This window comes from Phocoena sinus, chromosome 2 (assembly GCF_008692025.1).
Source record: "Phocoena sinus isolate mPhoSin1 chromosome 2, mPhoSin1.pri, whole genome shotgun sequence".
In the NCBI taxonomy this organism is placed as follows: domain Eukaryota; kingdom Metazoa; phylum Chordata; class Mammalia; order Artiodactyla; family Phocoenidae; genus Phocoena; species Phocoena sinus.
In genome coordinates this window covers 25,893,656-25,918,475 of record NC_045764.1, presented here as the reverse complement: position 1 = coordinate 25,918,475, position 24,820 = coordinate 25,893,656, and the positions used below count along the sequence as shown (strand labels likewise).

The window sequence follows — 24,820 nt, the reverse complement described above, 5'->3', positions numbered from 1 at the left end:
GTAACTGGATTTTATGTTACCAGCTTTGGTAAAGCAAACATTTGGTTTCTGTCATTACCGAATAAGTTAAATGTCTTGGGTGGAGAATCAGTAATCATTTATTTTTTAGTTTTGAAGCATAAATCAACTTGTTTGGCTAGGGGTTCCTTTCTAAATAAATTATTAGTTTTATGATGTTTAATAAAAAAGCATATCCTTCAAAAAATTTTTTTGAAGAGTTTATAGTAATAAAAGTAGTTTTTAGCACTACTAAACAAATTTTTACAGCAGATTGAATGAGAGCAAACTTATTTTTTAAATCTTAATTACAAAGGTACTTGCTAGAACTAAGTATAAGCATGGGACGGTATTTTTATTTCATTACGTGCTTTTCAGAAGCCCAATTTGTAAGTTGAGGTTCTTTTTTGGAAAAGAGTTAATCTTTCATCTCTGATTTCTATCATGAGGCCTCATTGTTCTATAAAAGCTTAAATTTATGTGGGACAAAACAGAACAATTAACATTTTTACCAGCTTACATTTTTAAATCCTCACCCTGTTAGAAGACTGTGGTGTATAGTCCTGGTGTTTCCAGTCACGTTACCACCGACAGTCAGGTCTTTGTGGTGCATAGCGTTTGCTCAGCTGCTGCTGAATCTAATGTTACACACGGATAAAAAAGTTGCATATAGTCTGTGATGACAAAAGCTCTCCGAGGAGAACATGCATAACTTTAAAATCACCATCGTTATGAAGTCATTTGTAAGGGGGATCTTAGTAAATCAATTTGATGAAATTAGTAAGATCAAATCAAGTTGTTTTTACAATGGATTTCAGTCACTTAAAGTCACAAAGTTCCATATCTAGGAAGCATTTTTTTTTCTCTCATTTCTCCAGAAACTCTACATTTTCCTGTTTCAAGACATCTTGGTTTTGACTCGGCCTGTTACACGAAACGAGCGTCACTCCTACCAGGTTTACCGGCAGCCAATCCCAATCCAGGAGCTGGTCTTGGAAGACCTGCAGGATGGAGATGTGAGGATGGGAGGGTCCTTTCGAGGGGCTTTCAGCAATTCAGATAAAGGTAAAAATACACGCTTTAAAATAGTTTCAATAATCGTAAACTCAGTTTTAATCTATAAGAATTCTGTCCCCACACAAAAAACTAAAAATGAAATGGGTTCCATCATCCTATACCTATTACACTCCTTGAGTTGGCAGGTGCTGTGCTGCCAACTAGGTACAGTTAGGTACAGCACATGTACCTAATAAGTAACATCTAGGCACTATGTAATGTATCTGCCTAACATGTGCATGCTGTATAAATACCAGCACCCATATTCACTTTATCTAGAATATACTTTTTAAGTCTGATTTCCATTTTTTAATTTTTCTTTTTCTAGCTAAAAATATCTTTCGAGTTCGCTTCCAAGACCCCTCTCCAGGCCAGTCCCACACTCTACAAGCCAATGACGTGTTCCACAAGCAGCAGTGGTTCAATTGTATCCGAGCTGCCATGGCCCCTTCCCGACAGGCCACCAGCCCCTCCGAGCTGCAGGGCTTGCCAGAGCCCCACGAGGAGTACAGAGAGAACTGCCCCCCTGCCAGCAATGCCAGGGCCCAGAGACGGGCGTCCACGGCATCCAGCGTGACTCAGGTGGAAGTTGATGGAAACGCTTCCGAAAGTGGCACCCCGGTGCACACAGCAGACGATGCTAAGGGCACAAAAGCGCCCCGAGCCCAGGCTGGCCTCCGAAAAGCCAGGGACAAAGCCCAGGTCGGTGGCAAGCGGAAAGAGACACTGGTGTAAAGGAAGCTCTGTGGTAACCGGGGGAGAGACTTTATTTATAACTGTGTACAGTTGTTCTTTCTTGTAATGTGAGTATGGGAGCGTTGCAGGGTTACTTAATACCAGTCTTCACATTTTCTGTGTTTTTGGTTGGGTTTTGGTGGTGGTTTTTTATTTTTTAATTTTTTTTAATGGCAGCTAAAGATATATGCAGATTACTGTTAACCTGCAGTCTTTTTTTTTTTTTCCTCAGATCATCTAGAACATGTAAGTCTGGTATTTTTAATCAAATGAAATACTTATGAAATGGGTTTTCTCTTCATTCTGCATTCATTGTGACTTTTTTTTTTTCTTTTTCTTTTTTGCGTTATGCGGGCCTCTCACTGTTGTGGCCTCTCCCGTTGCGGAGCACAGGCTCCGGACGCACAGGCTCAGCGGCCATGGCTCACAGGCCCAGCCGCTCCGCGGCATGTGGGATCTTCCCGGACCTGGGCACGAACCCGTGTCCCCTGCATCGGCAGGCAGACTCTCAACCACTGCGCCACCAGGGAAGCCCCATGACTTTTTAATACCAATTGTGATATTTATAATATTGGCCAAAGCTTAAAATTTTGCAAATACAAGGATTTTACCAGTGTTTATTTGATAAACTTTGCATGCAGAATTTGAAATTTTAACATCAGCATCTAAGATCTACTTGGAATATATGTTTGCAATATTTCAGAATTTATGTTGAAACATAAGTTCCTTGGAAAAACAAAACTTAATAGGTTTTCCATTTTACCAACTGGAATGCTTTTTATTAGTTTGTTTTTCACTGCACATTCCTCATTTTTCATTGATTTAACCTGCCAATTATTTAATTTTTTCATTGTAAAGTAGTTTTTAGTATTTGCTTTTATTTTTTTACTTTGATGCCTTTTCAAATTGGCATGTCTTTAAAGTGTTTTTCTTCCTTGATTAAAAATGTGTGTGTGTGTGTGTGTGTGTGTGTATTTTTTTAAATCATATTAACTTTACCAAGTGAAATCAAGCCATACTGTTTTTGAGCCAGTTAAGAAAATTGCAATTTTTAAAGTGTAGTATTTCAGGGTTAGAACATACATGAAATGACTCAGTATATTCTGGACTACTGAAAGAAAACCACCTTAAGGATTTCATGGAAAGTTAATATTGTCTGAAAAGCAAGAGGGAAGGAAGTTGGCTGGTAATAAGTATTAAAAAAAAAAAAAGAGGGAAAAAGAGTGTAGTTTTGTCTTAAAGTAAAAAATGTCTGGTTGTGTCAGACGTTTATGAAAGATAGTAAAAGCTAAACTTGAGAGTGTGTAGTAAGTTGTAGAAGGCTTGAGGGAAGTGAACTGTATTTGCCTTGGTTTACAATACTTGCAAATAATGGGTTTGAAAAGAAAATGTGTTGAAAATTTGACCATATGAGATCAGTTTTGGCAGATGTATTCATAAGAGACTGGTGAATCTTCTACTATGAAATGTTTCTGTTCAAATGAGATTGTAGTCTTTAAGGCGGGGGTGCTAAAAGCCCTATGTCATGGCAGATTTGTAATGGTGATCAGCTCAAGTAAATGTTGACTATTATGTGAACTATATTTGGCCAGTGGAAATGAAAATTGAAAAAGACTGTAAATAGTTACATCCAAATGATTTCTCTGTATAAATGAATTATACAATTAAAAAAAGAAAGTCACACACATAATCACCCTTAAAGGTTTCTTTGCTGGTGGATGTTTGGGGGACGTTTGCCAGAATGCGTTGGTATAGCAAAGGGGGTGATGGCAAGCCTCACAAAGTTCTTTAAAAAGTCATAAATACTTACACCTTTGAAATTCATTGAAAAGTAAGAGAAAAGGCTTCAATTAGGTCAAGTTTTTTGAATCTTATTAAACCATTTACAACACATTATAATCAGAAATAGCAGTTGAATTGAAGACAGCTGAACATCTGGCCACTTTCTGGATACAATAGTAGCGCTATTAGCAAAGCATCCTCATTAATTTGATTAATTTTCAGATTTTAACTTAGGTATCTCAGGTTTCTAACTCTGGAAATTCAAAGTCAGTAGTATAGATTATACCAGTGGTTGTGATTTGAAAAATCAGCAAGATTTCTAATCATTTGTAGAGATGTTATAAGATACAGTCTCTTCCAGAATTACCTTGATCAGCCTCAAGTTGTAGAAACAATAGTAGTTCTAATATTGTTAATGAAATGATGTTTTACTGAAAACTCTAGCTTCCTTGGGTTCACTCAAGGGAAAAAATAAGACCCAGAAACTGAATAATTGTGTAGAATGGACACTCTTCGTAAATTGCATCTATATTTGAGAACATCTGACGATTTAGCCTAGTAGTTCTCAAGCCTGTTTGGGCATCAGAGTCACGAGGGGTACTTTGAAAAAAATAAAGGTAACTGGGCCTCACCCCCTAGCTCCCCTCCCCCAATTCCTACACCTGTTTCACTGAGTCAGTATCTGGGGGGTGGGAGTAGAAGGCTGATAATTTATATTTGTAAACACTCCCCCCTAGTGATTCTGATACAGTGCATTCCTTGGGTCAGCACTTAGTAATCACTGATCTAGCCAGTAGCCATTATGTAAATGCTATATAGTAAGTACTGACATATATCTATTAGCCTCTCAGTTTGCCTTTAAACTCTTCAGAGTCTGAGTTGAAGTAAGTACAGTTTTTCTTTTAACTTCTTTCCATGAGCATGTTTGTATATTTTGAGCAAAGGGTAGTCTCTCTGAACTGAGGGCTCAACCTAGGATGTGTGCACACAGGTGGGAGGGAAGGTCAGGTATCTGGATTAACTGTCAGCCAGTGGGACACCAGTGTCACTAAATCACCCTTGAAGCTATTAAGACTGGCATTTCCTCAGCTGATCCGGGAGGCGACTCGCCACTCTTGTGCTGGCTTAGCTCTACTTTATGTTTAGTGCTTGAGTAAACGTGCAGACCCAGCACAGTACTTGGTTTTCTACAGTATATGTATGGCTAACGCTAATGTTACTGAATTCATTTTACAGCCATCTGCAAATGCCTGGCTAAGGTAAGGCTCCCGTCTGTCAGTCTTGATGACTGAGATACAGACCAAAGGGGGCATCTCTCCAGTTCTCTTCCTTATTAGAACTCCTGCCTGTCCCTAAAGGGGAAACTGGTGGGTAGTATTGTCTGTTAGGGTTAGAAGTCCTGGGATTCAAAGTAGGTGATACCTCAACCTGCAAACTTGGGCTTTTCTTAATCAGCATTAGCGAACACCCTTGAAAGAATCGCATTCCTTTGTCCATTGAAGCTGATACCCATGAGAGGAATATCCTAGCAAAGTAAATCTCCCTCAGTCCTAGAGTCTAGAACTTCCTATATCAGAGGAGTTTGGGGTTTTGCTTGCATATTTGAGCAACTCCAGAACCAACTGCAAGTCTGAGGAACTTACCAGATATGGTGGTTTCCTCAGGTCTGGTGGTACATAATCTTATTTAGCATGCGCGCTTTGAGACAATGGGAGCATCCACTAGGGTAACAAATAAATGTTTAAATCCATAGCTTCAAAATGATTCTGTAAGAAAAAGCACAACCTTTTAAATCGCCTTTGGAGTATCTCATGAAACCAACTTACTCCTTTGAGAACTGATTTAAAAAAAATCAAGCATGCATTCTGCCTTTTCCTCTACAAACTGTATCTCAGGGTAACTGAACAGCTGAGAAAGGGAAGATTTTCTTTATAGCAGTAGCCCAGCTAATCAATGAAGAAGGCATGATAGAATATCACCATTTTGTAAGCCCTGGTGGATTGATGGATCTAGATTTCAGCCGTTAATAAAGACCACCAGCCACGGCGTACCTCCTGACAGTGGTGCCCCCTACCACCTAAGCAGTCTTCTCAAGAAAATCAGCCTGAGTTGCATCTGCAGGAAATTAAGAAAAATGACAGTTTCTTCAACAAAATAAAATTGAAAGAGAAAGATGGAGGTATCTATGACTTAAGAGACATGTCAAACCTTTGCAATGTATGGACTTACTTGGATCCTAAATCAAATTGTTTTTAAATAAGACAATCTGAAATATCCAGGATAGACTGGATATTTAAAGTCCCCTAGATATGGGTTTTTTTTATATAAATTTATTTATATTTGGCTGTGTTGGATCTTCATTGCTGCACACAGGTTTTCTCTAGTTGCAGCAAGTGGGGGCTTCTCTTATCGCAGAGCACAGGCTGTAGGCGCGTGGGCTCAGTAGTTGTGGCTCGTGGGCTCTAGAGCGCAGACTCAGTAGTTGTGGCACACAGGCTTAGTTGCTCTGCAGCATGTGGGATCTTCTGGACCAGGGCTCAAACCTGTGTCTCCTGCATGGGCAGGAGGATTCTTAGCCACTGTGCCGATAAAATTGTATGAGGTCTGAGATTTCCTTCAAAATTGCAGGGCAGGAGCATGGTTAGGGATAAAAATGAAACCAGATTGGCCAGCAGTTCAGGATTGCTTAAACAGGATGAGAGATCATGAAAATTCATTATATTCTTTGCATATCTTTTTGAAGATAAGTGAAATTTTTCACTAAAAAAGCAGAAGTTGAAAAAGAAAAAGAACTTAATGAAATTCCAGGATCCTAATGTTTCCAACTTCTCAATCTCTTAACCCACTCTGAACCCCCAGTCTTCACTTTTCAAAATAAAGGCAGAATGTTTATCAAATACAGATGATTTGCTCTCTACCCTCTCACAGATACACAAACCTTGTGCCTAAATTCAACGTTTGCGTCCTCTGTTACAGTTTGGCGACAGGATCGGACTAATCTGGATTCTGGTTTAATCCACACAGCTTTTTCCTCCCTCTACTTTCCTTTCCCTGTGTGTCTCCCTCTACCATCATCTGCTTCCTTCACCTGCCCTCTTTCCCGGACACACGAACGTGTTTTCCACCCTGAGCTGAGGCAGTGAGAAAGATGTTCCCAGGTCCCCAGTGAAGCGACTCCATGTGGCCTGACCCTGAGAATTTCCAGCAAGGGCCAGTTGGTTAACTACATCTCTGCCCCTTAAGAGAGGAGACAGCATTACAGTCTCTGGTAATGTTTGCGCTGCTGAGTAGCCCAGAAGGTGAGACAAAATCAGCTACCTTCGAAGAATTCAGCTAACCTTCCACGGAATTCAGATTCCTCTGTAGCTGCTGCTGGGGGCAGGGGTGGGGGTCTTGTTTCCCTCCCTCTCTGGGCAGGGCCAGGAGAGACAAATCAATAAAGTCAGGCCTGGAACCTCACACAGAGTTTAGTCTGATCCCCTGTTCACCGGCTGAGGCATCTGAGATCTGGAAACATCACATGACTCGCCCAGGATAAGCCGGCTGGTGTGTAGCAGAGCTGAGGTTAAAGGCCTGTGCCGGCCTGTGTGTGTCCCCTGAAGATGCCGCCTCTGCTAACAGCCCACGGAGGTTCAGAGGACCCGCCTTGGAGGACTCCCGCAGACCTTGGAAACGAGTGTGTTATGAGTAGTGACCACAGCAGAGGTTCGTGTCTGGTTCGAATAGGCAGCAGGTACGACCCTGGTCAGTTCACCTCTTCACACAGCTCTGCAGAAACTGGTTTCATTCTGTTCCCAGGAGCTGACACTGTTCTCAAATCGGAAACCAAAAACCAGAGCTCTCTCCAGCCTTGATGCCTTACACTTCCCAGACTGAGTGCCATCTTCTTTGTTATGCAGGTGCAGGCTCAGAGTCAAAGCATCACCCAGGGCCTCATAGCTGGCAGGTGACAAAGATGGAGCTGGAAACTCGGCTCGGACTGCTGGTGCTGTTTACTCCACTCACTGTGTTCACAACTTCCCGTCTCAGGAGGTCTGGGGGTGGGGGGATGTTAAAGCTGGGGTGCAGGGAAGGGGTGGCAGAGGGTGGCCTGTTGGTGTCCCCCCACCCAGGTGGCCACAGGTGCTCTTTCAGTTTGAAAGGGAAGAGGGTGTCGCAGGGCTGGCAGAAGTGTTGGGAGTGAAGGGGAAGAAAAGACGTGACCCCGTTTCCCTGGTTTAGAAAATGGGGGGTGGGTTGACCTGGGCTCCACGGCCCTGGCCTCTGAGCTCTCTGCTTGTGCTGAGGCCTCAAGGCCTGTTGGTCCCAGCCTTCCAACCAGGGTGCTGCCCCCCCTAAACTAGGAAGCAGAGGCTTAACTGGACATTCCATCTCCCTTTCTTTCCCCTCAAACACCGGCTTCTCTGCGCATTTAGAGACCCGCACCCTCAGGTTTGACCAGCGCCTGGTGTCATCCACTGTGTTACCCACAACCTATGTGATCAGGTGGCTCCCTCGTCCCTCTGAATACAGGCCCAACTTGCTGCCTGGTGCCCACCCAGCCTGCCTTCCCCCCAGCCTGCTCCCTCCAGGACACAAGCCGCTCCCAGTAGAGGGTGTCTCCAGTGCCTCCCCAACCCCACTCTGCCAAATCCCAAACACGGGACCTGAGAGTCTTCGTTCTTGCTGTGCTCCGGGCACTCTGCAAAATCAGCCCCACGCCCCCAGCAGACCAGCAGGCACAGCTCGAGGACCATATGCGTCCGTCCCCATGGCTCCCGCTGTCCGGGGTCCCCTCCTGGCAGGCCTCGTCCGCCCTTCACGCTGGCCCTGAGCACCTGGAGCTCGCACTGCGGCCCATGTGGCCCCGAGCAGCATGTGCCTTACCCCTCAGCTTCCTCTAAGAAGAGCCAACTTAAACCCACCATCCCTCCCGTCCCCGGTAGGCCTCGCCCTCTGGGTTAATTCTCCAGATTCGGTCCCTGGGAGCAGGCACCACCTTTCTCCCTGAAGGCCCTCGTCCTCCAGCTGCAATGCCAGCACATTCCCCTAGTCCTCCCTCCCTCACATCTTCTCTCCTCTGGGCCCTTCTCTTCCAGACCTGAAATGGCAGAGAGCCACAGGGCTCGGTCCCCAGACCTCTTCTTCTATGCTTCTGGGAAACCTGATCCATTCCCATGACTTTACTGTCACCAGTGCCTGACAATTCCCAAAGGACACCTCCAGCCCTCACCTCTCCCGTGAGCTCCAGACTCACCACCTGGCATGGCAGCCTCTCCCATGTGCCCACTTGGAAATCTAAGATCTCACATTTGACGTGACCCAAGAGGACCACTGCTTGTCCATCCCTAATCCTCTCCCCCGCCACCCTGAACCTTCCCCCATCTCAGTAGATGACACCACCGTCCATCCACCCTTGATTCCTCTAATTCACTCACATGCCATGACCACTCACTCTCTGAGCCACATCACCTTGACTTCACATCACATTCAGAATCCCACCCAGGGTGAGCTGCAGTAAACTCTGGTCCCTACATTCCACTCCTCGCCACTCTCAATCCACCCTCCATACAGCAACCAGAATGATCTTTCTAAAGAATTAGATCATGATAAGTTATCAAATCTCTTGGTTTTGTGTACTCCACTTCATGAAAACAACAAGGCCATTATCCTAAACACTAAGTCTTTAAGGGAAACCTTTAAAACGCACCTTCAAAACATCTTAGCAACTTGCTAGAATGGTACCTGAAGAAAGGAAAATTGGAGATGGGCTGAACTGTAAATTTCCTACATAAGGCTCTCTTCTAAGTCCTACAATAAATGTAAAGGTCATGTTTCTACCCTAGATAACAATAATAGTCTTCCTTAAGTAGGTCAGTGATAGTCTGCGCCAGCTGTATATCCTAGTCCTTATATTTGCTCTCCTATTCGTTCCTGGTCTTCCTCTGGGTGGTTTTTATTTGTAAGGCACAAACATCCTCTTTTTTTTAACTCCTTGCTCTTGTTTTCACATTTAGTTTCAAGTGGCGTAGTCCTTATTTCAATCCAGAAGATTTAACTGTTTCCTCTGAGAATTGATATTTGCTCTTCAAAAAAAAAAAAAAAATATATATATATATATATCAAAGCAAAATGTTAGAGCTCTAAAAATAATTTTTTCTGTTGTTAAAAATCATACAGTTTCAGACTTCCCTGGTGGTGCAGTGGTTAAGAATCCGCCTGCCAGTGCAGGGGACACGGGTTCGAGCCCTGGTCCGGGAAGATCCCACATGCCATGGAGCAACTAAGCCTGTGAGCCACAACTACTGACCCTGCACTCTGGAGCCCACGAGCCACAACTACTGAAGCCCATGCGCCTAGAGCCCGTGCTCCACAACAAAAGAAGCCACCGCAATGAGAAGCGCACACACTGCAACGAAGAGCAGCCCCCACTCGCCGCAACTAGAGAAAGCCCGAGCGCAGCAGTGCAGCCCAAACTAAAATAAATAAATAAATAAAATCATACATTTTCATCATGGAAAATTTCGATAACTCAGGAAAGTATAAAAAAGAAATTGCCTCTAGAGAATGAGAATACTCTCATCTCAGACCCCACAGGCTCCACAGACTGGAAGAAAGTATTTGTAAAAGACATATCTGATAAAGGACTATTACCCAAAAATATACCAAAAAAACAAACAAAAAACCTCTTAAAAAGAACCTCTTAAAACTCAGCAATAAGAAAATGAACAAACCAGTTTAAAAAGACTTGAGTAGACAGCTCACCAAAGAACATACGTGGGTGGCAAACATATGAAAAGATATTCAACATCATAATGGCCCAAATTCAAAACACTGACAACACCAAATGCTGACGAGGCTGTGGAGCAACAGGAACCCTTCATTCATTGCTAGCAGGAAGGCAAAATTGTGCAGCCGCTTTGGAAGACAGTTTTGGCAATCTAACCAAACTACAAGACCTACCACGTGATCTAGCAATCATGCTTTTCAGCATTCACCCAAAGAAATTGAAAACTTATGTCTACACAAAAACTTGCACATGGATGCTTTTACAGCATCTTTATTCATGATTTGCCAAAACTTGGAAACATCCAAGATGTGCTGTAGTAGATGAATGGATAAATAAACTACAGTGCATCCAGACAGTGGAATATTATTCAACGCTAAAAATAAATGAGCTAAAAATAAATAAATAAATAAATAAATGAGCTGTCAAGCCATGAAAAAGACATGGAGGAAACTTAAAGGCTACATGCTGTATGATTCCAACTGTACTGATGTTATGGGAAAGGCAAAACTATGTAAACAGTAAAAAGATCATTGATTTTGAGGGGTTAGTGGTGAGGGAGGGATAAATAGGTGAGGCACAGAGGGTTTTTAGGGCAGTGAAACTACCCTGAATGCTACTGTAACGATGGATACACGTCATTATACATTTGTCCAAACCCACAGAATATACAACACAAGAGTGAACCCTAATGTCAACAGTAGACTCTGGATGAGGATGACGTGTCCATACCTTTTTCCTGGATTATAAGTGAATTCCAAAGTTGGCTGCCATCTTGGAAAATCACTCTTCTGTATTTTTGATTTTTGTAGCCCTGATTTCCCCTCAAATAAAAAAAAAAAAAGGTCATTCCTTTCATTCCTTTGACACCTATCAAACACTGAGGATTAGAGGAGGACAAATGAGAGATAATGTATGTAAAGCACTTTGACTAGCTCAGCAGGAAGGAGTCATCTGCATTCAAAGCACTTTAAAAAAAAATATGCTGATGAAATAAGCCCTAGAAAGATAGAGCAAAAAAGAAAAGGCAAATTGTGACACCTTCCCACTCCCATCAATTTCCCAAAGACCAAAGTGAACAAAAATTTCCAGTGTTGCCATCTCATGACAATCCATTTCCAATGGTTGTTTGTATTCAGCACCTATGGCCAACTCCACTAGATCAATAGTATCATAGACTCCACCTCTGCAACCCTTAGGACACTGACAAAGATATTGTGCCGTCTGGTGGGGGTGGTGATGGTGGGGGAGGCCGTGGGTATGAGGGCTGAGGGATGCAGGAAGTCTACACTTTCCACCTCATTTGGCTGTGAACCTAAAGCTGCTCTAAGAAAATTAAGTCTTTTTTTTTTAAGAGAAAGAAAAAAATTACCCAGTCCCAATGTGCCACTAGGAGCACACATCCTTCAAAGACTGTCTACAGAGATCAAAACTGGGGTGACAGAGCACGCGTTCTACACACATTGCCGGCGAGCACCTAGCACAGTGATTCAGGCCCGTCTGCCTGAACGACCGGGCTAGGAGCCCTCGCTCTCAGCCCACGGCTGCTCTGGGACATTGTGCACCCAGAGGCCAGGTCTCAGGCTCTAATCGCAGGCCCCGCCCACCCAGGGCAGCCGCACCTCCAGCTCCTGAAGGGTCAGGATCTAAGGCAGGCATGTGCCCGAGGTGCCCGCAGTCTGGGTGAGAGGGGCTCCGAACTGCCGTTTGTCCACCCCTGTTGAGTCTGGGCTGGAGCTGCCTTTGTCCCAGCTGAGCAGGGGTGGACCAGCCCCAGGCAGAGGCCCTTGCCTCTTCTGTGTCTCTGCCTGGAGTCCGAGCCGGGCCTCTCCTCCGTGCCCCGTGGGCAGAGGCCCAGGGCTGCCAATCGCCCCCTCCCCGGCAGCGCTGGGGGACAGGATGAGGAAGGAGCAGGCTGCAGCTCTCTGGTTGAAGTAATTCTCTCCCCTCCAGCGGCTCGGGCTATAGCTGCCCGTTGAACGTGACTTGAGAGGCTGGCACCAGGCCCCTCTCCGCTCCTAGAAACTGCCCCAGGACTGGAAAAAGGCTGTTAGCTGACATCGCGCACCTTCGCCAACCGTCGAGCATCGAGTTCAAGCTGGTCCGCCTTCTCCCTACCAGGCACCTCCGCGGGCCCACCTGAATGTTCATCTCGGGCCATTTCCAGGTGTGATGCTCAGCGCTCGGATCTTCGCCCCATTGTCAGAGAAAACACGTGGAAGCTGTGATGACGGGGAAGAGAGGGAGGGGGAAGGGCAGGCAGTTCCCCGAGGTCGACGCTGCAGATACAGGCAAATGAGGTGTAGGGTGGAGCCCTCGCCCCCACTTTCTTCCTGCTCTTCTCCCGTTTCCAGGGCCTGTACTCAGTGCCCTCCAGGCAAGTGACGGGGGCGGGGGGCACCTTCGCACAGAGTCTCTGCCCCAAAGGAACATGTGGCCCAAGACAGCCAGCAGTGAAACCCACACGGGACAAACGTCACAAACCACAGGGACAGACAAATAGCCAGCAGGTGATGTTTCCGTAGAGTCAAAGGTACATGCCTCTTACAGGGCAGCAGAAGTAGCTGGAAACCCAGCACCGCCTTCACGCGGCCCGGGGACCGGCAGGCCTGAGTCAGGTGTGTTCCCTCAGACCTACGCGTGCCTGATCCCAGCGGGCAGCGCACTTGCCCAAAACAAAGGAAAACGACACACAGGCAAGTAAATACACACTCCCGCACCTCCCATCTGAGAGCAACTGGGCAGAGTCCCTGCAGCACAAAATGATGTTTGCCTGCACGGCAGGGGCGTGAATCTTTTCCACAAGAGGAAACTATTTCTGCAGTCGTTCTCTGCTGCTCTAACAGGCTAGGTCCTCTGGGGCTGGATCTCTGAGAACTTTGCAGTGAGTTTCTTTGTTGCAGTAACAAACAAGTGCAGCTGTTGGCATATGCCTGCTGAACAGCATGGGTCCAAGGGATGCGAAATAAGGTGCCGAAATCAGAGCAGGGAAAAGTGACACCCTAACCCGGCAATGCCGGCACCTTGAGCTTCCCTCCCCTGCAGCAGCCAGGCTGGCTCCCCAACCTGGGAAGCTGTTCCCCCCTCCCTCCCCGCCTCTCTCCTTCCCTCTGTCTAGTGACCTCCTACTCATCCTGAATCAGGCTTGTTTTGCCCCGTGTACAGCAACCCAAAATGCTGAGACGCCAAGGTTTGCAGCAAAGAGAGGGATTTATTCGCAAGGCAGCCAGGCGAGGAGATAGGAAAACAATCTCCAATCCGGCTCCCCGAAGGCAAACGGCCAGGGCACTTAAGGGATGAGGACTAAAGAAGCAGGGTGATCTGAGGCATGGGGAGCATGGGGAGAGCTGATTGGGAAAAGGTGTGGTGATGGTTGTTCTGCGCAGGCCTAAGGAAGCTACAGGCCTCTGCACGTTCAAAAGGTCACCCACCACGTGGACATGCACGCCTGCCCAGTTGAAGGGTCAGTGGTCCCACCCAGTCTTAACCAGCTCAGTTCGAACTGGACACAGCTGACTCTCGCTCAGCTGAACTAGACGCAGCTGACTCCAACTTTCTGGAAAAAAACTGGAGCAAACATCTTATTGTTTAGGCTCCGTGCGGCCTGGAGAACAAGCAAGTTTTTTGTAGCAACAATTAAAACAACCTTGATTAGTAAAGGCAGGTGCGATGGAGTTAGTTAATGATCACCCTCGGTTTTGATCCTTCAGACCCAGCTAGGCCTCCCCTGTTGCAGGCCTCTGACACCCCTGTAGACCCATCCCCCCGCTGCGTCCCCACCACACCGGGGGTCTGTGGCTACCCCTGTGACATTTAACACTTTCCAGTGTGAGCATCACCTTCTCTACTCGTCTGTAAGATTACTGGTCTTTGTGTCCTACCCACCAGTTCTCCTGACGTAGAGAAAATGCTTGGACGTGTTTGCTAAATGAACCAGGAAGGCTAAATTAGCTCTGCCTCAGCAAGAGTCAGTGTTACAGGAAACGATCTGGTTGAAGACTTTCAGCCCCGCGAGGGCCCTGTGGCAGCCAGGCCTCCGATGAGCCCCCATCCTGGAATTCAGACCTTCTCCAGCCCCTTCCCACAATGCATCTGGGCTGGTCTGCATGACCAACACAATAAGATGGACATGACAGCATGTGACTTTGAAGCCACTTCCGCCTTACTCGGTCCTGGAGGAAGCCAGACACTATGCTGTGAGGACACTCACGCTGGCCCGTGGAGAGGCCCCCGGGCGGAGGAACTGACGCCTCGTGCCCACAGCCAACACCAGCTTGCCCACCGCGTGAGGGAGACACGGAGTGGGGGGCAGACCTCGCGCCCCAAGCCGAGCCTTTGGATGATGCAACCTCATCAAAGATGCTGGGCCAGAACCACTCCTTAATTTGCTCCTGGAGAAATTGTGAGATTGTGTGTGTTGATGAAGGTTTTGAAGCCGAGGGTGACGTCAAGTCCATTGCACCTGTACCTGCCCTCACCTATGAAGCTGGCTTTCATGGCTGCCACAAAAGACTTGAATGTCCTCCACATGTCACGGAGCCCAAACAATAAGATGTTTGCCCTAGCTGTTTTCCAGGAACTTGGAGTCAGCTGTGTCTAGTTCAAGCCCCAGCCACTTAAGGCTGCTTAGGACCACTGACCCTCCAACTGGGCATGCACAGGTATCTGCTTAGTGACCTTTTGTCATCAGGAGCCCAGAACGCCACCTTCAGAACCGCTAACTCCTCCATCTTCTGAGCAAGCTCCCGTGGAAAAGCCTGCAGCTTAACACCTGCTCAGAACAACAAGGAAACTCACCTTTTTCTTATTTCCAATCACTCCGCCACGCCCCACGCCTCAGACTACGCTGCTTCCTTACCCCATAAATACCCCAGGCCCTCGCCTTCGGGGAGGTAGATTTGCGGTTTGTTTTCCAGTCTCCTCGTCCGGCTGCCTCTGCTCTTTCTCGGCTGCAAACCTCAGTGACTCGGTGTCTGGCTGCTACGCAAACTGAGCCAGGTTTAGTAACAGTTTTTACGGAATTTCTTATCGTAGTCATAGGTAAGTACAGACCCTGATAGGTGAGCTGGGTTGGAGCTGTCGTGCGGAGACCTGGGGAGAGCCCGGTCCGAGGGGCCTCATAGGCCCTGGGGTTTGGACCAAACCAGAGAGAGCAAGTTAGTGCAAACCTCAGGAAGAGAAACCAAGGCTCGTCTCCCGGGGCCCCAAACAGGGGAGTAGGTCATAAACATCAACCAGACGCAGCTGTGGTCTAAGGCCTGCTGCCCTCTGTCCCTGAATCCTGCATCCCACTGGACAAGGCAAACAAGCTGACCTTGAAAGCCCTGGTCTTACTCAATCTCTTGACTTTACAGCGGAGGACTGACTTGTCCGCGGGGTTGAGAGCTGCATCCCGTTCCTCTGACTCCAGCCGAGCTGCTCCGGGCTGCACCGCCCCACGGACTGGCTTCAAGGCTGATCGCCTCCCTCACCCATGCCTCACCTGCCCCTGCCTACTGGCCAGGACGGTAGTCACTCCCCCAACAGCCTGTCCTTCACACTTCTGGTGGCTCTTGCACTAATTGTGGATGTAACTCAACATCCAGCCTGGGCAGTGTCTGCAATCTCCCCCAGGTTCTACCTGGTGTTCCCCAGGGGACCCCTTAAATTCAGCTACACAGCTTCCCACCCACCCCCAGGCCCGGGCAGGACTCTCGCCACCCAGTCCCTGGGGACGTCCTTTCTTCAGTCTCCGGAGAGACCCTTTCCTCAGAAGCAGGGCTGTGTCCCAGCCTCTGCAGCCATGTCCCCAATGTGCTGGGAGGCCCAACAGGAGAATGAGATGCAGAGGAGAGCCTACAGGGCAGTCTCAGGAAGGCTCTTAGGAAGGCTTGCAGCAGTGACTTGGCTGAGCCCCTGGCTTCAGAGCTTAGGCAGGTTTACCAGATGACCTGCCAACTGTCACCTATTCATTCATATTGAGAATATTTTCTGGATGCCTTCTGAGCTCCTCCTGGAGTTACTGAACTGGTCCTTCGTTCTCTGTCTCCCCTGGACCCAAAGAACAAGCCCTCTCTCTTCTCTCCTCAATTCTGGCCAAACAGTGCCCGTCCCCTTCCCACCCCCTGTTTCTCCGCCTCCCTTTGGGTTGGATGGAAACCTACAGGTCACGAGGCAGGAAGTGGTCCCTGGTGCTCTTCTTGATGAGCAAAAACAAGTTCTGAGACCTCGGGGAGTTTTTACAAACCTTTGGAAATGAATCAGAAGTTTTGAAAGCTGAATCTTTAAAAAGGTCCCCCTGTGGCTGCAGCCAGATTTTGGCCCCTGGCTTGAGTTCTGAGCTCCCTCTGGTCTTGAGAAAGGGTCAGGAAGTGCCTGTGCTGTGCCCCCTCCCCAGGGGGAGAGCCAAGGTAGGCAGGCTGGCTGCACCTGCAGGAGCTCGAGGCCCAGGGCTCCTCTGCCCCCACCTGCGCCTGCCCTGCCCCCGGCTCCCCCTGGAAGAGTCTATGTAGGTGAAGTTCTCTCCTGCATCCCTCACTGTCACTTATCCTCTGTCTTTCTCATTCTCCAAGGCACTCACACACCGTCCCCACCACCCATCTTTCCCTCTTGGGACTCGGCTCAAGCCCACCCCTTCCGTGGCCTCAGCCCATCTTCAGTATAATGGAAGGTTTGGAGCACATCCAGGCCCAGTCATTTAGAGCCACAGTCACAATTCTGCATTTTTTAACCATTCTCTACCTGCTATTCTTTAATCGACACATTCTGCGTTTAGTAAGTGTATTTAAAAGATGGTGATTATAAGTGGAAAACCAGCTTCCCTCGCTATAACCAGAAGGAAACAATAACAATCACCATCCTGAAAGCAACACGGTAAGTCCTGCCCGAGACACTCTTGCCTTGAAAGGGAGGTCACCTCTCTCCTTTGTTACCTTTGCCAGGTTAAGTCCTAAAATCATCTCAGGTACCATCAGGCCCCAAACTTTAGTCAACAATGGACTCCCTTTCAGGTCTACCAGTTTAGGACTTCCCTGGTAGTCCCGTGGTTAAGACTCCACGCTTCCACTGCAGGGGGCATGGGTTCGATCCCTGGTCCGGGAACTAAGATTCTACGTGCCATGCAGCGTGGCCAAAAAATTTTAAAAAGTCTACAAGTTACTTTTCTGTTTCTTTCTCCCCGCTCTTCCGCCCCCACCCCGTAATAATCATAACATACATGCAAACACAGTCCTCTGGTCTAAAAGTGCGTATGCCAAAAAAGCGTTTTTGTTTTTGTTCTTCTTTTGCTAGCACTAGCCACGGAGCAAGACACCGGCATTGTCTGGGGAGCGATAACAGGCTGTGTTTCCAATATCTCTGCCCACTGGCCCTGACAGATACCGTGGTGGTTCCTGCCAGGAAATCCCCTCTGCCTCATGGAAAACCCAGAGGAGGAAGTGGAGTCGTGAGGACTGTTCAGGCTCCACCCCAAGATGTTGGAGTGAAACCAGCCCATCTTCTCGGGCCCGGAAGCCCACAGGCTCTGCATACACTTGCAGGGACCCGGGAGCCTGCGACAAGACACACACACCACCGAGGCCCCGTGCGGTTGCCTCTGCACCGTGTTTTACCAAATCTGAGCTGGTTTGGAGTCCAACTACCACTTGATAAAGCCCGCAGAGGAAGAGCTGTTGCTACCTCCGTTTTGCAAATGAGCAAACCAGGGTCAAGAGCTCTGCCAGAGATCTAACAAGGTCAGCTTCGCTCCCCCACCCACAGTGGGCATGAGTAAGTCCTCACCAAATGTATTGCCCTTCCTTCCCGAACCCTGAGGCCACTCGTGTGTTCTGAGCAGCTGTAGGGGGAGAGCCTGGGTCGGCCTCTGCCCTGGTGTCCCCAGCCCACCCCACCACGCCTACAGACTTCTCTGGGCCTCCTCTCCTGGTGACGGGGCGCCCTGTCCTGCCTTCTCTCCCCTCAGGGACCATGACACCCGTCCTTGCCTGGGCCATAGCCCCAGGGAACAGCTGGGCCCCAGTTACAGGGTTGCATCCTCACGTCAAAGACCACCCGCCACCCAAGCCCTCTGCCCAGGTTGAACGGGGCTCAGCCTCGGGGGTTGGGGGGTGGGTGAAGACCCCCTCCAGCCTTTCTCAACCCCCTGGCTCTCACTTCCAGGGCCTGGCGTGTGGCTGCCTCACAGCCTGGGAGGCCTCTGTCCCCCACCCCTGCTCTGGCCTCGCAGTGGAGGGTCTTCAAGAATCTCGCATCCGACGCCTCCCAACTTTTCTCCCACCCCGGACCCCTGTTATTCCCCAAACTGTGTTTTCACCAAACAAACCACAGTTGCTGCATCATTTGTTTTCCAGATGTGATCAAGGATGGACGGAGCTGCTCAGACATCCCCGAGCATCAGGAGAACCTCGCTGGCTCTGCTGGGTGATGCCCTGGAGAGCCTGGGAGCTCCTTCCTCAACGTGCATTTGTGAGCAAGTGCTGGACACTTTTTACCCACTTATACTTGTCTCTTGTGGCTGCTGGAACGAGTGACCGCAAACCTGGTGGCTCTGTCCTCACAGATCTGGAGGCCAGGTGTCTGTGGGCAGGCGGGGCTGGTTCCCAACGGGAGGCTCCGGGGAGAATCTCCTCCTCGCCTCTTGGGGTGCTGGTGGCTGTCTGCATCCTCGGCACACCCGGCTTGTAGCAGCAACCCTCCCATCCCTGGCCTTCCCCACTCTGTCCAGGATCTGTTTCCCAGAGAAAACTTCACACATCGTTAGAGTTCAACACATAAATTTGGGGGGACACAAAATGCAGCCCGTAACGTTCAGTATTTCCAATAAAACAAAGATCTTTAGACCCACCTTCATAAACGATTCCCAAACTACAGAACCGTTGAACTTCAGAAACGGGAGGAACATCAACGTCCATCCAGCCCAGGACCCGCGGGATGGGTGAGACTCCTCCACGGTCCTTCCCAAATGTCTCCCGAGCATCTTGGGGAACGCCTCTGTCCCCCATCTCCCGAGGCAGCCCCAGACCCCTCGGGTGGCCCTGCGGTCCGGGAGCGTCATTCTGCTGAGCTGCCGTCGGGCTCCCCACCCCACCTCACCCCCTGCCCCCAGCACACATGCCGGCCCTGGGGCCGCTTGGAGCAGGTCTGAATCCCTTTCCAGGGGCGGCTCTTCAGCTATGCAGCAGCCGCTGTTCGGGTCTTCCTGCTCCGGGCTGAACGCCCCCCCTGCAGTGTCTTCCTGGTCACTCTTCTCTGGGCAGGTTCCAGTCCGTCTCTACCCTTCACCAAGAACTGAGGCGCCTGGAAATGAAAGCGATGGCCGTGTCCATGCTGTTCATCCATCCTATGAAATCAGCCCCGCCGCTGGGGTAACAGCAATGCGCAGGAAGCATAGAGTCCAGCGGTCCTGACGCTCATGTTCTGGCGGGGGCAGGGCGGGGGGAGGAATGGTGGATGCAGAGGAACAAGCAAGGGACAGAGCAGAGCCATGCTCCCTGGAGTGGAAGCACGACCAGCAATAGTGAGGCAGGTGCTTTGGGCTGAGATCCAATGACAAGGATAGCAGCTCAGGCAAAGTCCCTAAGGTAGCAGAGCCCCCCTCCTGCGCACCCCCTTCCCAAAGGCCCCACTGGCTCCTTTGTCTCTCCAGACCTCAGGTGCCTCTGAAGCAGGGCCAGCCCAGGGGCAGCTCAGCCAGTGCAGGGCCACCTAAGGTCATCACCCTGGGAAGGAGGCTCGTCCTTAAAGACAGAATTTCAGTGGCTTTGAGGAGAGAGGATTATGTAGCAGTTTAGGCAGCCCACACTTCTCTGGACAAGCATGGGGTCCGGGTGTTTGGTGCCCTCCCAAAAGGTATGAGGCTGCTTCTAACCAGGACGAACCACGAGCCCAAAGATGGGCACAGAGGGTGCCTAAAAGGCAGGCTCTGCAGCCCTGGCTCCAGTGAACCCCGAACTCTCCCCGGGCCTGAAATGCCCACTACCCACGTGATCTTCGAAGCCCTGGACACTGAGAGACCCGGCTGAAACGTCATGTCCAGCTGCCTCTGCCCCCGGCAGGGTGAGTCCCCATTCCAGGGGGTACCAGCTCTCCAGTGGGCACCCCCTCCCCAACAGCAATCGTCTGTGCCCACGTTGGTCCCCGATACAGGGAACTTTCAAAGTGGAGGCTTTCTTGCATCACCAGTGCCTAACACTGTGTCAGGAAATAATGGTGAAGGAAGAAAAGAGGGAAGGAGGGGAAGATGCAAGGACAAAGGAGTCCCTGAGCTCCAGCAGGAGCCCGGCTCTCGGGGTGAGTGTCGGCTCCTGTTTGCACACTCGGGCGGCTCCCATCTCTCCCTGAGCCTGCTGTGACTTTGCTCCCATCCTCACAGGCCCACGGGGAGGCGTGGGGCTCAAGGAAACACTGTGGGAGGAATGAATGAGTGAGTGAATGTCACCGCCATCACCACCTCGCTGTTGTGACCACATGGGTCTGGATGCAGGAAAACTAGACTCCTTGAGAGCACTGGCATCCCCTCCCCGAGAACTGACTTCCATCTGGGCCAAAGATCAGAAAGGCGGGGGCTCCATGTTGGCTCTCGGGGGGACAGAGCAGGTGGGGGGCCGTGGGTCACCCAGCAGAGCACCGTCTGTTCCCAAAGTGACTCAGACTGGACTTGGGTGACAGCAGCCTCCCAGTGTGCCGGGGGAGGGGCGGAGGAGGGCCCTGGTTTCCCAGGAGTGGGCTGCTCCTTCTGGAGCGTGACCACCCAGCAGAGTCCTGGTGAAGGGGAGGGGTAGGGCAGCCATATTCATGACCCCAAAACTCAGAACCCGAACAGGTTGACAGAAAATGGGGCTGGATAATTTATCTAGATTGTTCCTGAGAATCTAGGGCGTAGCCTGTATCTATTGAGAACATACTCTTAACAACTTCTTTTTTGGGGGGGGGGCGGGTACTGTGAAGAGAGAAGCATCGATCTGAAATCTTATCAACTGGTACAAGTGGCCTGACATCTAAATCGTTGTCTGTCCTACCAGTTACCTGCCCTGGAATCTATTTCCCTTCTACACAGAGAGGGAAAGAACTTTGTAATGGTTAACTTTAATGTGGCATCTTGGCTAGGCTAAACGGAGCTGGGGAAACAGTGTTAATGGGTGCGTGTGTGAGGATGTGTCCAGCAGCCATGAACATGTGACCGGGTTCAGCAGATTTCTCTCCCCATTGTGGGTAGGCATCACCCAATCCACTGAGGGTCCCAAACAGAACAAAAAGGGAGAGGAAGGGTAAGTTCACTCCTTGGTTTGAGCTGAGACATCCACCTTCTCCTGCCCTTGGATGTGGGTCTGGTTTGAGACTTCAGACTAAGATCAGGACTTACCCTGTCAGCTCCCGAGGCTCAGGCTTTGGTTTGGACTGAACTACTTCCCCAGGTCTCCTGGGTCTCCACCCACAGCAGGCAGGTCCTGGGGCTTCTCTGTCTCCTCCGTAATGCATGAGCTGATTCCTATAACAAATCTCCTTGTGTCTCTACAGACCCTACCGGTTCTGTGGCTCTGTTTCTCTGGAGAACCCAAATACAGAACAGCTGGGATGTTATGATCATATGCAGACTGTCTTCATGGTTCTTAGAAGCCAGGGCATAAGGTGCCCTCTCTCTCCAGTCGCACATCTTCTTGTCGAGTGTGAAGTTGTAGAGATTCCTTTTCACCCCATCGGCAGCACGGGAACCACCTCCTCCCTGCAGAGGTCATGCCTCATGTGGGAGGGAGCCTGCCAGGTCACCTGGCATCTAGTGCAGATGGTGGGAGGGTTTGTACTAAACCAACCCCAATCCAGAAATCCACACGCCCTGAGCTCAATGGGTTTACAATCTAGGGTAAATGTTGATGAGTTTTATTTTGTTATGTGGGGTCCTGAGGAAGGAGACTTGGCCTTGTTCACAAGGAATTACAATACGAGATGCACTTTGAGAGACTCATACTAAGAGGGAGATGTTTAGTCATTCACTCCAAGGGTATATGTTAAGGATCCACAACATGCTAGGTCCTGTTTGGGAGGACTTCCTGGAGGAGGAGGCATTTGATATGGACCTTAGAAGGCCTGTCAGGAATAGATATAAATTAAGATTTAAAAGATACAGGGACAATTCAGTGAAGAAAATGTATTATTTAGTATATGGAATTTGAAACATCTGTTTCGACCAGAGGTAGCATAATTCATTAAAATTAATGCCTGGAAGGATTTGGAGGGATTTTTGCTTTAGTTGAGATTAGTTTTGTTTTCACCAAAGTGGTTTCACCCCAACCAGTTCCCGTAAATGTATCAGTTCAGTTCTGCTCAGCCAAATGTCAGTTTTGTGTGTGATTCACATTCCAGGCACTCGGGGTGAGTGTCGGCTCCTGTTTGCAGGACAACAGCGAACAGGTCAGCTCCGTTCTGCATTCACGCTGGCAATGAAATGCGACTGTTCGTCTCTGTCAGGTTATTGTTCGATGTTTAGGTGAACTGACAGCAACTCAAACAATTTCCAAGCCACAGTCAAACTAAAAACTGAAATATCAAACTAAACAAAACTTCAGAGAAATATTCAACAACGGCTAAGAACATCTTATCCAATGTGAATCCCTGTAATCCTGTGAAGTGTCTTTAGAAATAATTTTTTGGGAAATTGGGAAATACCAGCAAGCGGACCATTTGCAGAACCAGTCTCGGCAAATGGATTTTCAGAGGTGGCTTTCGGAGCCCCCGGTTTCCTGATGTGACCTCAAGCCGCCTTGGCTCCTGGGAGGCTTCTAGCTCGCTCTCCTTATCCTCTCGGGGTCTAGATGGGGCAGGGAAGCTTCAGGACTAGGGGCTGGGTAACCTGGGCCACCCCCCCCCCCACCACCACCACCACCACCACCAAGGTCATCCAGGCCACCTGGAGCCAACGTGAAGCTCTTTTTCTGTCCCCTGCAGTGTCCGGTGTAAAGAGAAAGTCACTAAAACACAGGCCGGCAGATTTAAGAAGATGGTGAAGCCCTGGTCTCCACCAGACCCCTCCCCAGGGCTCCTTCCTCCAAGGGTGGGCCCACCAGGACGCCCCCTGGAAAGCAGCTATGCAGGTGGAGCCCTGCGGTCCATCCAGGTCCTTCTCTCATCCGAGGCCTGAAGTAAGTCACTTCCTCTCCCAGACCCCCAGATTCCCGTTCTGTTCCCCAGGCAATAGATGAAGAGATATTTCTGCTGCTTTCTTCCTGCCTTGTGGCCCCATCGAACCCTTTTCGGCAACAGCTCGGCAGGGATGAGCCTCAGGGGTCCCACCTCTCACCCCAGCCTGGCCCCCACCTCCCTGGACTGCTGGTGGCTTTACCTCTCTCCTTCCCTCTGTAAGTTCTAACTGTCCATGAACTGTTTGCATTGTTCTCAGTAGAACATATTTTACACACACGAGAATATGGAGAATAAAGTAACATCCCTGTATTAGCATCCTAGAACCAGGCAGCCTAGGAAGCAAAACCTGGAGGCATTGATCAAGAGCCTCCCGGATCCCTCCTCCTCCTCCTCCTCCTCCAGAGGAAGCACCAGTCCTGAACTTGGAGTTTACTGAATAGTGTTTTTAAGGAAAGAAAACCAGTGTTATACTCCACAGACTTGAGCCACTGTCCTCAGCGCTTTGGGCCTCATGGGACAGTAAGATGTCAAAATTAATGTTGGGCACTTGTGGAATTCCCCACACTTCAGAGGAAGTACGTGAAAGAAAAAAAAAACTCACAAAACTATCACTTACCATCATAGTCACTTCATGAAAGAAAGGACATTTAACACAAACTATAGAAAGAGCATATTCTCAGAATTTAAGAAACTGAATACATTAGGTTCGTCAAAACGTCTTTATTTTTCTTGTTTCCACACACAGCCTGGAACACTTCCTCCTGGACCGGCCTGGCATTTAGGAACCTCTCATTTAGAGACTAACTTCTATGACCTGCGTCCCTAAGAGGATGGGGACTTTCTTGGGGGGGGGCGGAAACCACCTGGGGGAACCACCCCCATCCAGAATGGGTGCCTGCTGCTGCCACCGTCCCCTCCTCTGATTGTGCCCCACTTCTTGTCTCCCGTCTTATCTCCTCCAGATGCTCCAGCCCCTCTCCCCCGGAACCCTCAGGGACAGGAGCCTCCTGCCTTTCTTCTCTGTCTCCCCACCCTCCAACCCAGGCCCAAGGAAAGGACTTCGGCCAGACCCTGAGTCAGGGCTAGGATGGACGGGGCAGCCCTCTGTGAGGGCACGGGAGGCTGAGTGACCCACTGAAAATGTCCCCAAATGGAACAACTTCATCGATACCATAGCTGTACCTGGGTAGCGTGGTACCGCTCCCACTGCACTGGGACAGAGCTGTCACTCACCCGCCCACGTGCCGGAATGAGGGGGATGGTAAAGGGCCGGGCAGGTATTTTGCAATAACTCCTCAGGTAAGCGGGCTCTGCCTCTCCCCACCCTGCGCTGAGAACCTTTGCCTTGTCTCTGGCTAGGATAATTTTCGT

At 49.3% G+C, this 24,820-nt stretch overlaps 1 protein-coding gene and 1 long non-coding RNA gene across 5 annotated transcripts in view; both read left to right on the top strand.

The window, feature by feature from the left end:
- The window catches only part of NET1 (neuroepithelial cell transforming 1), a 59,773-nt gene extending 50,154 nt beyond the window's left edge, over positions 1-9,619 (top strand). For 2 of the 4 annotated variants that reach the window (XM_032623656.1, XM_032623658.1), the window contains 2 exons: positions 876-1,062; positions 1,382-3,478. In XM_032623656.1, the coding sequence (XP_032479547.1) occupies positions 876-1,062; positions 1,382-1,788 (594 nt within the window). In that variant the 3' untranslated portion in view covers positions 1,789-3,478. Of the gene's footprint in view, positions 1-875; positions 1,063-1,381; positions 3,479-7,469 lie in introns of those variants that run through there. The other 2 variants (XM_032623655.1, XM_032623657.1) reach the window with 2 other exon arrangements.
- Positions 9,620-23,274: 13,655 nt separating this feature from the next.
- Positions 23,275-24,310, top strand: LOC116749121. The gene is made up of 3 exons (XR_004348517.1): positions 23,275-23,448; positions 23,570-23,664; positions 24,195-24,310. It is a non-coding gene; the product is annotated as an uncharacterized LOC116749121 (long non-coding RNA).
- The last annotated feature ends 510 nt before the right edge of the window (positions 24,311-24,820 follow it).